The sequence below is a fragment of the Lissotriton helveticus genome, chromosome 6 (assembly GCF_964261635.1).
Source record: "Lissotriton helveticus chromosome 6, aLisHel1.1, whole genome shotgun sequence".
Classification (NCBI taxonomy): Eukaryota; Metazoa; Chordata; class Amphibia; order Caudata; family Salamandridae; genus Lissotriton; species Lissotriton helveticus.
Window position 1 is genome coordinate 237,067,569 of NC_136067.1, and position 12,847 is coordinate 237,080,415.

At 43.4% G+C, this 12,847-nt stretch overlaps 1 protein-coding gene across 1 annotated transcript in view; it reads right to left on the minus strand.

Moving 5' to 3' along the window:
* LOC144762471 (adhesion G protein-coupled receptor F5-like) overlaps window positions 1-12,847 on the minus strand; it is a 937,058-nt gene that overhangs the window by 320,130 nt on the left and 604,081 nt on the right. Inside the window, exon 19 of the mRNA XM_078647684.1 lies at window positions 7,842-7,848. Within this exon, the coding sequence (XP_078503810.1) occupies window positions 7,842-7,848 (7 nt within the window). The remainder of the gene's footprint in view (window positions 1-7,841; window positions 7,849-12,847) is intronic.

The following is a 12,847-nucleotide window of genomic DNA, read 5'->3' on the forward strand; positions in this document are numbered from 1 at the left end:
ATGGTTTGCATATTTTTTCTAGTGCAATGGGCAGAAGGCACTTTTTACATCTGCTCACGGTTTTTAAAGCAAAAATCCCTCCGACTCTGCTTTATGATATTGATTCAATTCCTCTAAAGGACTGGAGATTTTTAGATAGGATTGAAGGCCAGATTTTACGTAAATTATGTAGTTTTAACACGTTAGTCCCATCAGCTGCCAAGGTTTATGCAAGGTTTTACGTTGGGGATATCAGTTAAAAAATAGCACGCCTTGTACATTAAGAGGTTTCATGTGCCAAGAATTGTTGGCGGTATAGTAGGTAAATATTCCCTTTGTCGTGATTTTTCTTTGGCACTAGAAGTTGATGTAAATTATCCTACACTGATTCTATCACAAAGCTGCTATTGTTTAGTATGAACCTTAATTTATGCCACTTGTTTTGGTAGAGGTTTTTTAGGACTTTGTTTCTGCTTATTTGTTTTAATGCTGGGAACCTTATTTGTCTCAATCATTAGGGTAATTGACAATATCCACTTATGTCATGTAAGAGACTATCTAAGACCTGCTATGATGGCTTCGATAATCATTATTTGGACTGAGAAATGAATTGTCCTTATGTTTTATTATTGTATGTATATTTTTATGTGGACCTCATTGGAGATCCAAATCTTTAATAAATATTGAATGGAATCCGATGAATGGTGAACCTCACATACTGGAGACTCCTACACTACTGGTTTCATAAGACAGCTAACCAAGTGTATTTAAGAAAAGGTACTGTTTTATCTTTTCCTTTCATTTACGTTTCCTTTATTCCGAAGGACAAGCTTTGCTGAGGGTAATTTCTGTATAAAAACACACAGATATATCTCCTGTAACATATTTAGTGTTCCATTGTGCCTTATGAGGCAATTGATTAGGTTTCTTTCTGTTTTTTTGTTTTATCTACTATCGGATATATTTTTGCTGAGTTCATTTTCAGAATTGGCAAACTTTGTACTCAGCGTTATGGCCCTCCACCGGTTTCTACTGTTATTTGCTGGTAGCTGTATACATGGAGATCAATGGTCCACACAAGCACTTGCCACTACCTTGCGTAAATCTTATGTAGTGTTACGGCTGCAACAACATGTCTTACAATGAGCCATACTTGTTTGCCCCTGCGGGTTCTCATCTTCATCGCTGTGAGCTGTGTTTCACTGCGCACAGGCCTCAGGAATTGGCGTGCATATACATGAGCAAGCTCTGTCACTGAAGCTAATCTTCAAATGCGGATACTGGGAAAAATGAACCTGTATGTATTTACTTTTCACTGTTGAATTCTCTCGCCGCATTGAGAACCATATTTGCAGGAGCGTAGCATACACTTAAATTCTTGGGGGGGAAGTTGGCCGGGACAACCTTGTGGACTTTTCAGTGACCCTATACAATTCACCCTTTGTGTGCGACCGTAAACCCATTAAACAAATACAATTGCATAGTTTTTAAGTGAAATATTGAGAAACGCAGGCTTGTAGTCTCAGTTTGCAAGTATGTTTTATTGTTATTTACATTCACATAGTAATGAGACCAAATGTGGAAAAAAATGTACATGAATCTTGCATCTTCACCTCCAGGGAAAAAAGGTCGCTGACTTTGGGTAGGGGCGTCATGTTTGCATTATGGTTTAAAAAGTACCTGCTGCGGCATTCCGGTGATTAATGTTCTTCCTTGAGAGAGATTGGTGGTTTGTCTAGTGGAAGTTTTGACTCATGGTAAGGTAGCCACAGTGGATTAGTAATCCTGCTGTAAAGAACATGTACCATGCAGATCACAAAGTGCATATAATGTAAATAGGTCAATGAGTTACTATTTTTGTCTGAGAGATTGCTTTGTTACTTGCAGTTTAAAAGTTAAAATAATAACATGGAGCAATGAGCTATTAACAATCATCAAAGAGCTGCATGAAATCCAAATGTTTGAAAATGGGTTCATTTCGATAGAAATCAATACTGATTATTGAAGAGAACCCCCAACCATATTTTGTACATTTTAAATTCTGGTTTTGTGCTTCTGCAGACCAAGCACTCTTAAACTATACTGCCTACAAGTATGGATGCAAAAATAACAATTGATGGACAGAATGCAGAACAATGTCATACATTCACCCCAGTACAGAGATCTGGGCCTAAATCCATCATTCTTTTGTTCACCATGCCATTCCAGTTTGAACCCAGTGATATGCAAATCAGTATTGACCCTGTGCCTAAAGGGAACAGTCCAGCTCGAACTGCCAAGCCAAGTCCTCCCTGGACTGGCACCAAGCATCCTAGGACCGGTTTTGAGGTTTCATCCCACATCAGCCAGAAGAGCTTGACTCCAGTGGCATGGAGAACATGGGACCCACATCTGGGCATACCCGTCCCGCTCTGGGTAACAGATGCAAAAAGAACTATTGATGGACAGAATGCAGAACAATGTCATACATTCATCAGAGTACAGAGATCTGGGCCTAAATCCAGCGTTTATTTTTGCTCACCGTGCCATTCCAGTTTGAACCCAGCCATATGCAAATTAGTCTTAACCCTGTGCCCAATGGGAACAGTCTAGCCCGAACTGCCAGGCCAGGTCCTCCCAGTACTAGAACCAAGCATCCTAGGACCGGTTTGGGGGTTTCACCCCTCATCAGCTAGGATAGCTTGACTCCAGGGACATGGAGAGCACGGGACCCACTCCTGGGCACACCTGTCCCATTCAGGGTGACAAATGCAAAAAGAACACTTGATGGACAGAATACTGAACAATGTCATACATGCATCCCAGCTCAAAGATCTGGGAATAAATCCGTAGTTTTTTTGCTCTCATGCCATTTTAGTTTGAACCGGGCCATATGCAAATCAGTCTTAACCCTGTGCCCAATGGGAACAGTCCAGCCCGAACTGCCAGGCCAGGTCCTCCCTGGACTGGAACCAAGCATCCTAGATCCAGTTTCGGGGTTTCACCCCTCGTCAGCCAGGATAGCTTGACTCCAGTGGCATGAAGAGCATGGGACCCACGTCTGGGCATACCTGTCCCACTCGGGGTGACAAATTGTAATTGTAAGTAACATTTCTTTAGTGCAGCTGTCACCCAACCCGTATCCTGGCGCTGGGATTACCACTGAGGGACACTGTGCGTAACTGAAGGTCTGGTCAGAGTGACTGAGAAATTAGTTGCTCGGAAAGAGTCTGGTTTTCATTTTCCTTCCCAAACCGCAGCAGCGTATTAATTTGTCTGATCTCGATAGGCAATGTGTTCCAAAGTCTGCACGCTATAAGACTGAATGATCTGTCTCCTAATCGAGCTTTGTTGTAATGTGGGGTACATATCAAATTAGCTAAGGAAGAATGAAGGTTTCTAGTTGGGGAATACCAGAGGAATTTCCTCTGTAAAGGCTTAGGGCCATTTTGTGAGCTGGCCTATAGACAATACAGAGTGCCTTAAACTGGACTCTCTGTGCCATAGGTAACCAATGGAGATCCTTTAAGACAAGCGAAGCAGAGGCTCTGCATTGTCTATTTAATGCAAGCTTAGCTGCGATTACTTGAATCCTTTGCATCTTTTTTAACAGGGAGCCTGGAGCTCTCAGTAATAGCTCATTGCAGTAGTCTAGTCTGCTCATAATATTACTCCTTACCACTTGGGGTCTAGCTGAGGCTGGTAAAAAAGGGAGAATTTTTCGAAGAGCTCGGAGCAGAGATACACAGGTGCTCACTGTTTTATTCACTTGGGAGTCAAATGCACGTTACTATCTAGTAGTGCTCCCAAGTTACGAGCTGTCCTAACAGGCAGTGGGGGATTATTTACGGAGGCTGGACAAAAAGAAAAAGGTAGAGGACGGGGGTTTTTACTTGCGGCACAGTAAAGTATTTCTGTTTTATCGCCTTTGAATTGCAGAGAATTAACTCTGAGCCAGCCTGCTGTTTCCCACATAAGCTATGAAATTTTTCCAGGGGAATTGCATTATTGCCCTCAAAGGAAAAGAGAAGTTGGGCATCGTCAGCGTAATTTATAACTTCAATGCCAAAATATTTTATAAGGGAGATAAGTGGGCGCAAGTAAAAGTTAAAAAGTGTTGGCCTGATAGCCGAACTCTGTGGAACCCCGTGTTTTAAGGCTATTCTGGGAAAGAAATGGCGTCAAGGTTACTGCCTGTTGCCTGTCTCAGAGATAGGACTGCAGCCAGTCCAATGCTTTGTCTCTAATACCATTCTCCTCAAGTCTCTTAATCAGGATCTTATGATTGACAGTGTTAAATGCGGCCGTCCTATCTAATACCACTAAAATGGCGGTTTGGTAATTGTCTGCCCGCATTCGAAGGTCGTCAAGGACTGTCACCAGAGCAGTTTCTGTAGCGTGTCCCGGGCAGAACCCAAATTGAACTTCATCTAGAAGATTGTTTTCTTCTGTAAATTTCTAGATGGCCTTACTCACTACTCTTCCAGGATCCTTATCGGATAGGGTATCAGGGAGATAGGTCTATAATTAGATGGACACAAAGGGCCCAATGTGGCTTTTTTTTAGAAGAGGGGACACAACTGCCTTTTTCCAGCACTTTAGGACTGTGCCATTAGTTAGAAAATGCAAAAAGAACAATTCACCCCTGTACAGAGAACTGGGCATAAATACATTGTTGTTTTGCTCACCATGCCATTCCAGTTTGAACCCAGCCATATGCAAATCAGTCTTGACCCTGAAGCCGGTCCTAGGATGCTTGTTCCCGGTCCAGGGAGGACCCGGTTTGTCAGATCGGTCTGTACTGTTCCCATGAGGCACAAGGTCAAGACTGATTTGCATATGGCCAGGTCTAAACTGGGGTGGCATGGTGACCAAAAGAATAATGGATTTAACCCATATCTCTTGATTGGGGTGAATATGTTGATTTGTTTTGCATTTCCTCCATCAATTGTGTGTCTTTTACAAGTATGGATGACTGTGACTCTTACACCTTGTAGTCCTCGAGCTTATGTACCATTTCTTAGACACTGATTTACACACCTATGATTGGTTGTGTCTGTGTAGTGTGTGTGATGTAAAGAGCTCTGAAACCTGACACTGGTATGAGTGGGGTTATATAACTAATTAATTATATCTGAGAGAGTGGTTATGGAGACTTGAGGGATCCTTTTCAAGGGAAGTAGTGACGGAATCTGTGGCTGAGATGGGTTCTTGAATACCAAGGCTGTCTACTCGATTTCACCTCCTGACTCTTTCATCCACCAACATATTCTCCACTCACATAATCCTAATCTTGCAGGTTCTTTCTCATCTTTTCTTTCTCCCTTTTCATTGTTTTCCATATTACCCTTACTCCTTCTGCCAACACTCCTTGATGCCTTTCTCTGTCTTGTTCTCTTTTACAGTCTGATGGTTTAAAAAACGTACAATTCTCTAAAAAATGCAGTTGGGCCCAGCCTGCAGCCACCAACTCAAATGAAGCATCCTTAGCTTGCAGCCCACAAAGAAACTGCCTGAGTGACTAGTCTGACCATTTCTGTATTTTTCTATCTGGTTTCATAGTGGTACTGCCTGAATAGGCATGGCTTACCTGTCACCTCATGGGCTTTCCCTTTTCCTGACATTGCTCTCATGTGTATTAGTCCACCTGGTTAATCTGATGTAATGCAAGACTACATATCTCAGAAAGCATTATTGTGTTTAAGGAAAATGGGGGACTCCAAAATAGCATTTTTCCTGATCCCAATACGGTGTCATCTGGTACCTTTCATAGGCTTCATTAGTGAAGTAGGAAGGCTCAGGGAAAGTGCCTAATGCAGTCCGTGATTTCCTAATTTCAAATCCAGCTCCCACCTTATTTATTTAAGGCATTTGTAGAGCGCAGCTGTCACCATTGCAGGCATCCTGGTGCTAAATAGATCAGAGGAAACGCAAGTGGTCACGGAGAGTGTGTGCTTTCAGGCGGTAACCACGGGAAATAACCAGGTTTTAATCCTTCTTCTGAATGGGAGGACTTCAGAGATGTGCCTAATCTCAGTGGGGAGAGTGTTCCAGAGTTTGGCAGCAGCCACCACAAAGGATCTGCCTCCGGATCTAACTTTCTTGAATCTGGGTACAACAACCAGCTTGGCCTCAGAGAATCGAAGCTGTCTGGTAGGAGTATACCAGGCAAATTTCGATTGTAAAGGGGCAGGGCCAGTTCTATGGAGAGCCCTAAAGACTATGCAGAGGGCCTTGAATTGTATCCTCTGTCTCACCGGCAGCCAGTGCAATTTACCCACGGCGGACGGCCCATGAGATCTTCTCGGAAGCCCCAAGGCCAGCTTAGCAGCTGCTGATTGGACCCTTTGGAGCCTATCCAAAAGGAACCCAGGGGATCCTAGCAGGAGGCAGGGGATCCTAGCAGGAGGCAGGGGATCCTAGCAGGAGGGCGTTGCAATAGTCCAGCCTGCTAAGGATGGTACATCTTACCACTTGGGCACGGGCCTGGGATGGTAGGAGAGGCAGAACTTTTCTTAGGGAGCGAAGGATTGCAAAGCAGCAGGCAGACATCTTTTGCACATGCGTCACCATACTGAGCCTTTGATCCAACATGACCCCTAGATTACAGACTGATTCCACCGGTCGAACTGTGGTCCCTGTTTCCGGGGGCCAAAAGTTGTTTGGAAATGGTCGGGGAATCTTAGTTCCGGCACTAAAGAGCACCTCCGTCTTTCCTGCATTGAACTGGGGGGAATTGTCCTTTAACCATCGAGACGTGTCACGTAGACAGTTGTGGAGGACCTCCACAGAAGTTGAGTCCTCACCTTCCAGGGAGAGGATCATCTGCGTGTCGTCAGCATAGTTGACAATCCTGATGTTGAAGCTTTGAATGAGAGAAATCAGGGGTCTGAGATAAAGATTGAAGAGGATTGGGCTGATTGCGGAGCCCTGAGGAACCCCATGAGATATCAAAGAGAAACCTGACTGAAAAGGTGGTAGGGACACTGCCTGCTGCCTGTCCTGCAAGAATGATTGGAACCACTGCAACGCTGTACCTCTCACTCCCGCCTCAAACAGCCGCCTCAACAGAATCTTGTGATTAACCGTATCAAAGGCGGCAGACATATCAAGCAGGATCAGGAACGCTGCCTGCCTTCTGTCTGCGCGCCTTTGAAGCTCGTCCATAGCGGTGATTAGAGCTGTTTCGGTTCCATGGGCAGGCCGGAAGCCAAATTGAGCCCCATCTAATAATTGATGACGTTCCAGATGGTTGGAGAGAGTATTACTAACTAAGCGCTCCACAATTTTGGCAGGGAAAGGCAGCAGGGAGATGAGCCTATAGTTTTTTGAGCAATCTGGGTCTAGGGAAGGCTTTTTTAGCAGAGGCGATACCAGCGCCTGCTTCCATTGAGATGGAACGGTGCCAGTCACTAGTGATTGGTTACAGATTAGATGAAGTGGGGGGAATAATTTGTCCTCAAATTCCTTCCAAATTTTTGGCGGCACAGGGTCTAGAGGAGACCCGGAGGAAATCCCTTTGGCTAGCTTAGTAAAGGCCTCGTACGTAAGTGGTGGAAACTCAAGTAGCATTTCTTTCATAGCCAAGGCTGGACCCGCCATCTGGCCCACAGGAGACCCAGGTCTCAAGTCAGAAGGAGGGACGAAATCCGGCGGATTTTCCAAGTCCCTAAGGATGAGTTCAATTTTTTCCTTGAAAAAAACAGAAAGGTTATCACACAAGTCTTGGGACGGGACGATAGCGTTCCTGGAGCACCCAGGGTTGGAGACACTATTAAGGATATTAAAAATGCTCCTTGAATTGTTGGTGGAGTTACAAATCAAGGAGGAATAAAATTCTGCCTTGGATTTTTTAATCAGGTTCTTATATACATGGACCTTATTTTTCCACTCCTCTCTAATGGTGTCCAAATAGTCACGTCTCCACCTTCTCTCGGCTTGTTTGCATCCCTGTTTAAGGATTTTTAGTTTGTCATTGAACCAGGGGGCAGAGTCCTTACCCTTACAATTACGTGTTTTTAAGGGAGCATGAGCCTCAAGGACCTCTGTGATCCCAGTGCAAAGAGAGGTGTAGTTTTCCTCTATTTTCATATTCCCATTAAAGAGCAACTCCCTATGGAACACCACCCCTAGGGAGTGCAAACGTGTGAGAGCCCTCCAATCTCTGCACATAAATTCCCTATTCGTCACCGGAGCCTTGTGGAGACCACCGTTCAAGTGAATAAAAAATTTCACGAGTGAGTGGTCTGTCCACTCCATAGGTAAGGTTTCCCCCATCGCCACCAAGTTGGGGGTCGCAAAAACCAAGTCAAGGAGGTGGCCCGCTTTATGGGTGGCCCCAGTCACCCGCTGAGAAAGACCAAAACTTTCACTTTCCACCTGTGATCTGCAACTGCTGTGATTAACCCCACAGTCAGGTTCCTATAATACTCATGAGACCTCGACATTCAAAAGACAATAAACAGGAAGCAGTGGTCGAAGTGGGGAAAAAAAGTAGGAGAACTTTGAGTGGAGAATCAGAGGGAGAGAATAACCTGAGATTTGGGTCTGCGGGCGGAGTCAGAGGTGTGGCCAAAAAGAGAAAAACTTCCCTATTTTAGTATTTATTTGGAATTTCACTGACAAGTTACAGTGAATTACGTTATTTAATTCAACCAATAGATACACATGTTTATATAAGGTTTAATATGAGTTATTGACATTACAATCCATTCACAAAGTGGGGTTATGCTTTCAATCACAGAATATGCCAAATACGCTTTACTAAAAAAAATTTGACAAATGTTGCTGGGAATTGGAGGGCCCTTTGCAAAGGTTGACTGGCCACCTTTCTCACTGCTGTTTTTTCATAATACACAGGTACTAATGCGGCAAAATTATTTGCAAAGGCTGTTAGTATGTAAAAAAATGTCAAAATAATAAAGTATCATAAAATGTACTGCATATTTTAGACAACACTGCAACATAATATTGTCCTACATTGCCGTATATTTCCAGTGGCTCGAAAGCAGGCAGCACATCTTAAAGGTGCTTGTGCATGAAGCAGTAAGACCATAGTGTGGTGTGTGCATGCAGATCCTGCATTGACCATCCCTGGTGAGTTGCACTACTACTGCTGAAAAAGGCCAATGGCGGTACGAATGGGTGTGGTGGACTGGCCTCAATCATCTTGTGATCTCGCTATAGGGTGTGCTGCTTTAGATGCCTGCCCGCAAGACTGGAGGTGAACTTTCAGTATAGATTGTTGTGGACAAGCCTTCAAGGTTAACCCACACTTACCACCGCTAGGGTCCACCTGCTGGTGTTAAGACTCCAGGGCTTCGAAGGTCTATCGGGGCCTTCTAAGGTGCAGCATGTAATGAGTTCTATCAGGAGAGTGTTCTGGGGCGCTGATCACGAAGGTTGAACCTGGTTTTCCAATTCCAAATTTGACATCTCTGGCCACAGTGCCACATCCTCTCCCCCATTGGACACCATACTGTCCCTCTGAGAGTAACTCGCACTACCTTCAGTTACAATCCATTTGTGCCACAACTCAATTACTACACAAGAATAATATCCTGCCTGAAAAAAAAATTAATAACATCCTGGAAAAAGAAATCACCCATTGGGAATGCAAGGATAAGTAAAGCATGTGAATTCCAAGCAAGAACAACATGGTTACTTACCTTACGCTTTTACAATAATTATTCAGAAATCAGTGAGTGATTTTGCCTCTAAAGTTAAGGACATGACAGCAGGACTCAAAAGCGACCCGTTTCAATGTCCTATGCTTATATCCTTACAAAATATATGGATTTTGGTTTACCAAGACCACATACCTGAATACAGAGAGGCCATACACATTTTATAAGCTAAAATAATTACAACAGTTGAAAAGGATCCCATTAACCGTTTTCCACTCCACCCATCAACCAGGTATTGCAGTTCTCCAGGAATGGTGCACTTCCCCACTCTGGGAAAAGAGTCAAACAAAGAAGAAAAAAAGAAAGTAGCGCTTCACTGGCAAACTATGTAAAGTGGTGCTAATGAGTGTGGGGGGTGAATAATGTGCCAGCGCGCTCAGCCGGAGCTGCAGAGGCCCAAATAGTAGAAGGGCCTCGGTGCCGGCACGGAATGATCACACACCTACTCAGCGTATCTGGTCCGGACGTGACGTCCAGAGCGAGCGCTTCCCTTTATTTTACCCCGCAGGTCACACCTGGCCTGCGAATGACGTGCGGCGGTCCTCAATGGACAGGATCGCTAACCATTACAAATAACATCAATCTGGCCTGTCTGCGACCACTCTATATTGCTTTACTTAGTTATTTATTTTTCGTATTTTGATCCTTTTTTAGGTCTCGCTAAGCCAGCGCATGCACTGCTCTGCGAGACATTTAGTATGTGGCTTTTGAAAGTGCCATCACAGGCTTTTGGGCACAGCAGCCATGCGATCACGATCCCTTTCACTGTCGCGGCCGCGCGGCCAGCAAGATAAAGGCTGCTGACCTGCGCTCTAACTACCAGTCTCATCAGGATGAAGGTAATAGAATAAAGTGGGAGTCTGAGCGAGATATTCGTAGACTGGTAGGTTGAAACATATCTCTTTTGTTTTCTTTATACCTTTTCAGTTTTTGAGCTTGTTCTTGACATGTACAAAATGTAAATATTCCTCTCAAAGTTTCGCAGGCAGTAGTTCCATTGATCCCAGGCCTGCAGCTCTGTCCGGCTTGTTCTTGACATGTGCAAAATGTAAAAATTGCTCTCAAAGTTTCGCGGGCAGTAGTTCCATCGATCCCAGACCTGAAACTCTGTCCGGGTGCTCCTTCACACTGTCTTACAGTCCTGCCCAGATGCTCTGTCACTCAGAGTAGGGCTGCAGCTCCTGCTCTGCGCTCGTGCCCGGCTGCTGTCCTAGCTCTCCTGATCTCCCTTGACTTAGTCCAGGGCAGTAGTTCCTTTGATCCCAGACCTGCAGCTCTCTGTCCGGGTACCCCTTCACTCTGTCCTACAGTCCTGCCCGGTCCTCGCTGCCTGGATGCCTTGGGTGTTCGTCTTTTGCAGACGGGCCTCAGAGTATTTAATTGTTTTTACTCAGTTCATTTGGAAATCTTTTTTTCGCACATTATTTTGACGTCACACACCCGAGATGCACTAAATTATTGCAGGAATTATAGGTCTTTAAGCTTTTAAGCAAGCGTGTAGCTAGCTAGCAGACAGAGGGCATCCTGCAATTGGACAATTCAGTTATGGTGCTTAAAGGGTATTGGTAACTGCAGCCAGATCTAATTAAAAGAGACTAAAACTGAAGTCTGGAAGAAACCGGTGAGATTGACACGCTTTTGAATCAAGCTCAATTTTTAGATTATGAGCATGCAAGTTATAAAGGGTTTTGAAAAAAAATGGTATTTGGAATGTTGAACAGATCTGTTCATATAAGTGTTCTGTGTGTTGCAGTTTTTCATCGAGCTGACAAAACAAGAATAATGGCGGTGCAGACTATAATTTCACAAGTGGTTTGCTCACATTGTTTTCACATTCATCCGGTTTTGGGCATGTTTTACGCTTTGGCCAACACGACCAGCAGCCAACTCCCTGGTAGAGCAACGGCACCTGGTTGATGCAGGGAGTGGAAAACATTTAATGTGATCCTTATTAGCTGCTTTCCTTATTTTGGTTTATAAAAATAAATGTTTACTGCGCGACCGTGTTCAGGGATGTGGTCTTTTTAAAACCTTACGTTTTGCACACCACTTTGCAGTAGTAACACAAGTAATTTTTTTTGTAACTTTTAATCCTTTGGAGAAACAATTTTTTTTTTTATTTAAATCCTCAGATTATGCAGCGATAATGTATTATATGGCTAATATAGCAAAGCCATAATTATGTGGAAAACATTTGCAAACTAGGAAATTTTATGTTTGAACTGCTCTTGTGGAAAACGGGAGAACTGCTGATAACAGGAACTGCATGGCTCAGAGACAAATGGCTTGTAATTCCACTTTTAGGCATATTTTGGACATTCTATGATTAGAAACATATCCTACTTTTTGAATATATATTAATATCAATAGCTTATTTTACACCTTAAGTAAACGTGTATACATTGGATTATTTAATAAATATCGTAATAAGCTGTATAATAGGTCTCGCCTTTGGGACCTTATAAGTATTTAATTATGCAGCACAATATGCTTGGCGCAACATCAACTATTGTATGGCTTCTCTTTTCCTTGGACGATGGTAAACGCAATGGAGTTCTCATTCTTTTTCCTAAGTCCCTTTCTGTCAAGTTAATATCATATTGTGCGGATCAAATAGGTAGATGGGTATTTGTTAGGTTCACAGTGGACAATGCTCCAATCTCTCCATTGAACATTTATACACCCACAATTGGTGACACCTCTTTCTGGACTTCTCTAGCCCAACAAATTACACAATGTTATGACGATAATTTTATCCTTGCAGGAGATTGCAATGAAGTTCTTGTTCCTTTTATAGATCGGAATTCGTCAACTCCTTTCATCCCTCATAAGTCTCATAAATTTTTCACACAAACAATTAAACAACATGAGCTCATTGATGCCTGGAGGCTCCGTAACCCTACTCTGAGAGAGTATTCCTTTTATTCACCGACACATCATTCTCAATCACGACTAGATTATTTTTTTTATCTCTAACAACATTTCTCAATCACTTATGGCAGCAGATATTGGTTCAAATGTAATATCTGACCATGCTCCCGTCACTATACATCTGGATGTTTTACACAAACCCAAACTATCTCGGAAATGGCGTTTTAACAATACTTTGCTTTTAGACCCGGTTTTCACAAGGTTCTTTGTTTCTTTCTTTAATGAATATTTTCTCTTCAACCACTCAGATACCATTCTGTTCATGTAGTATG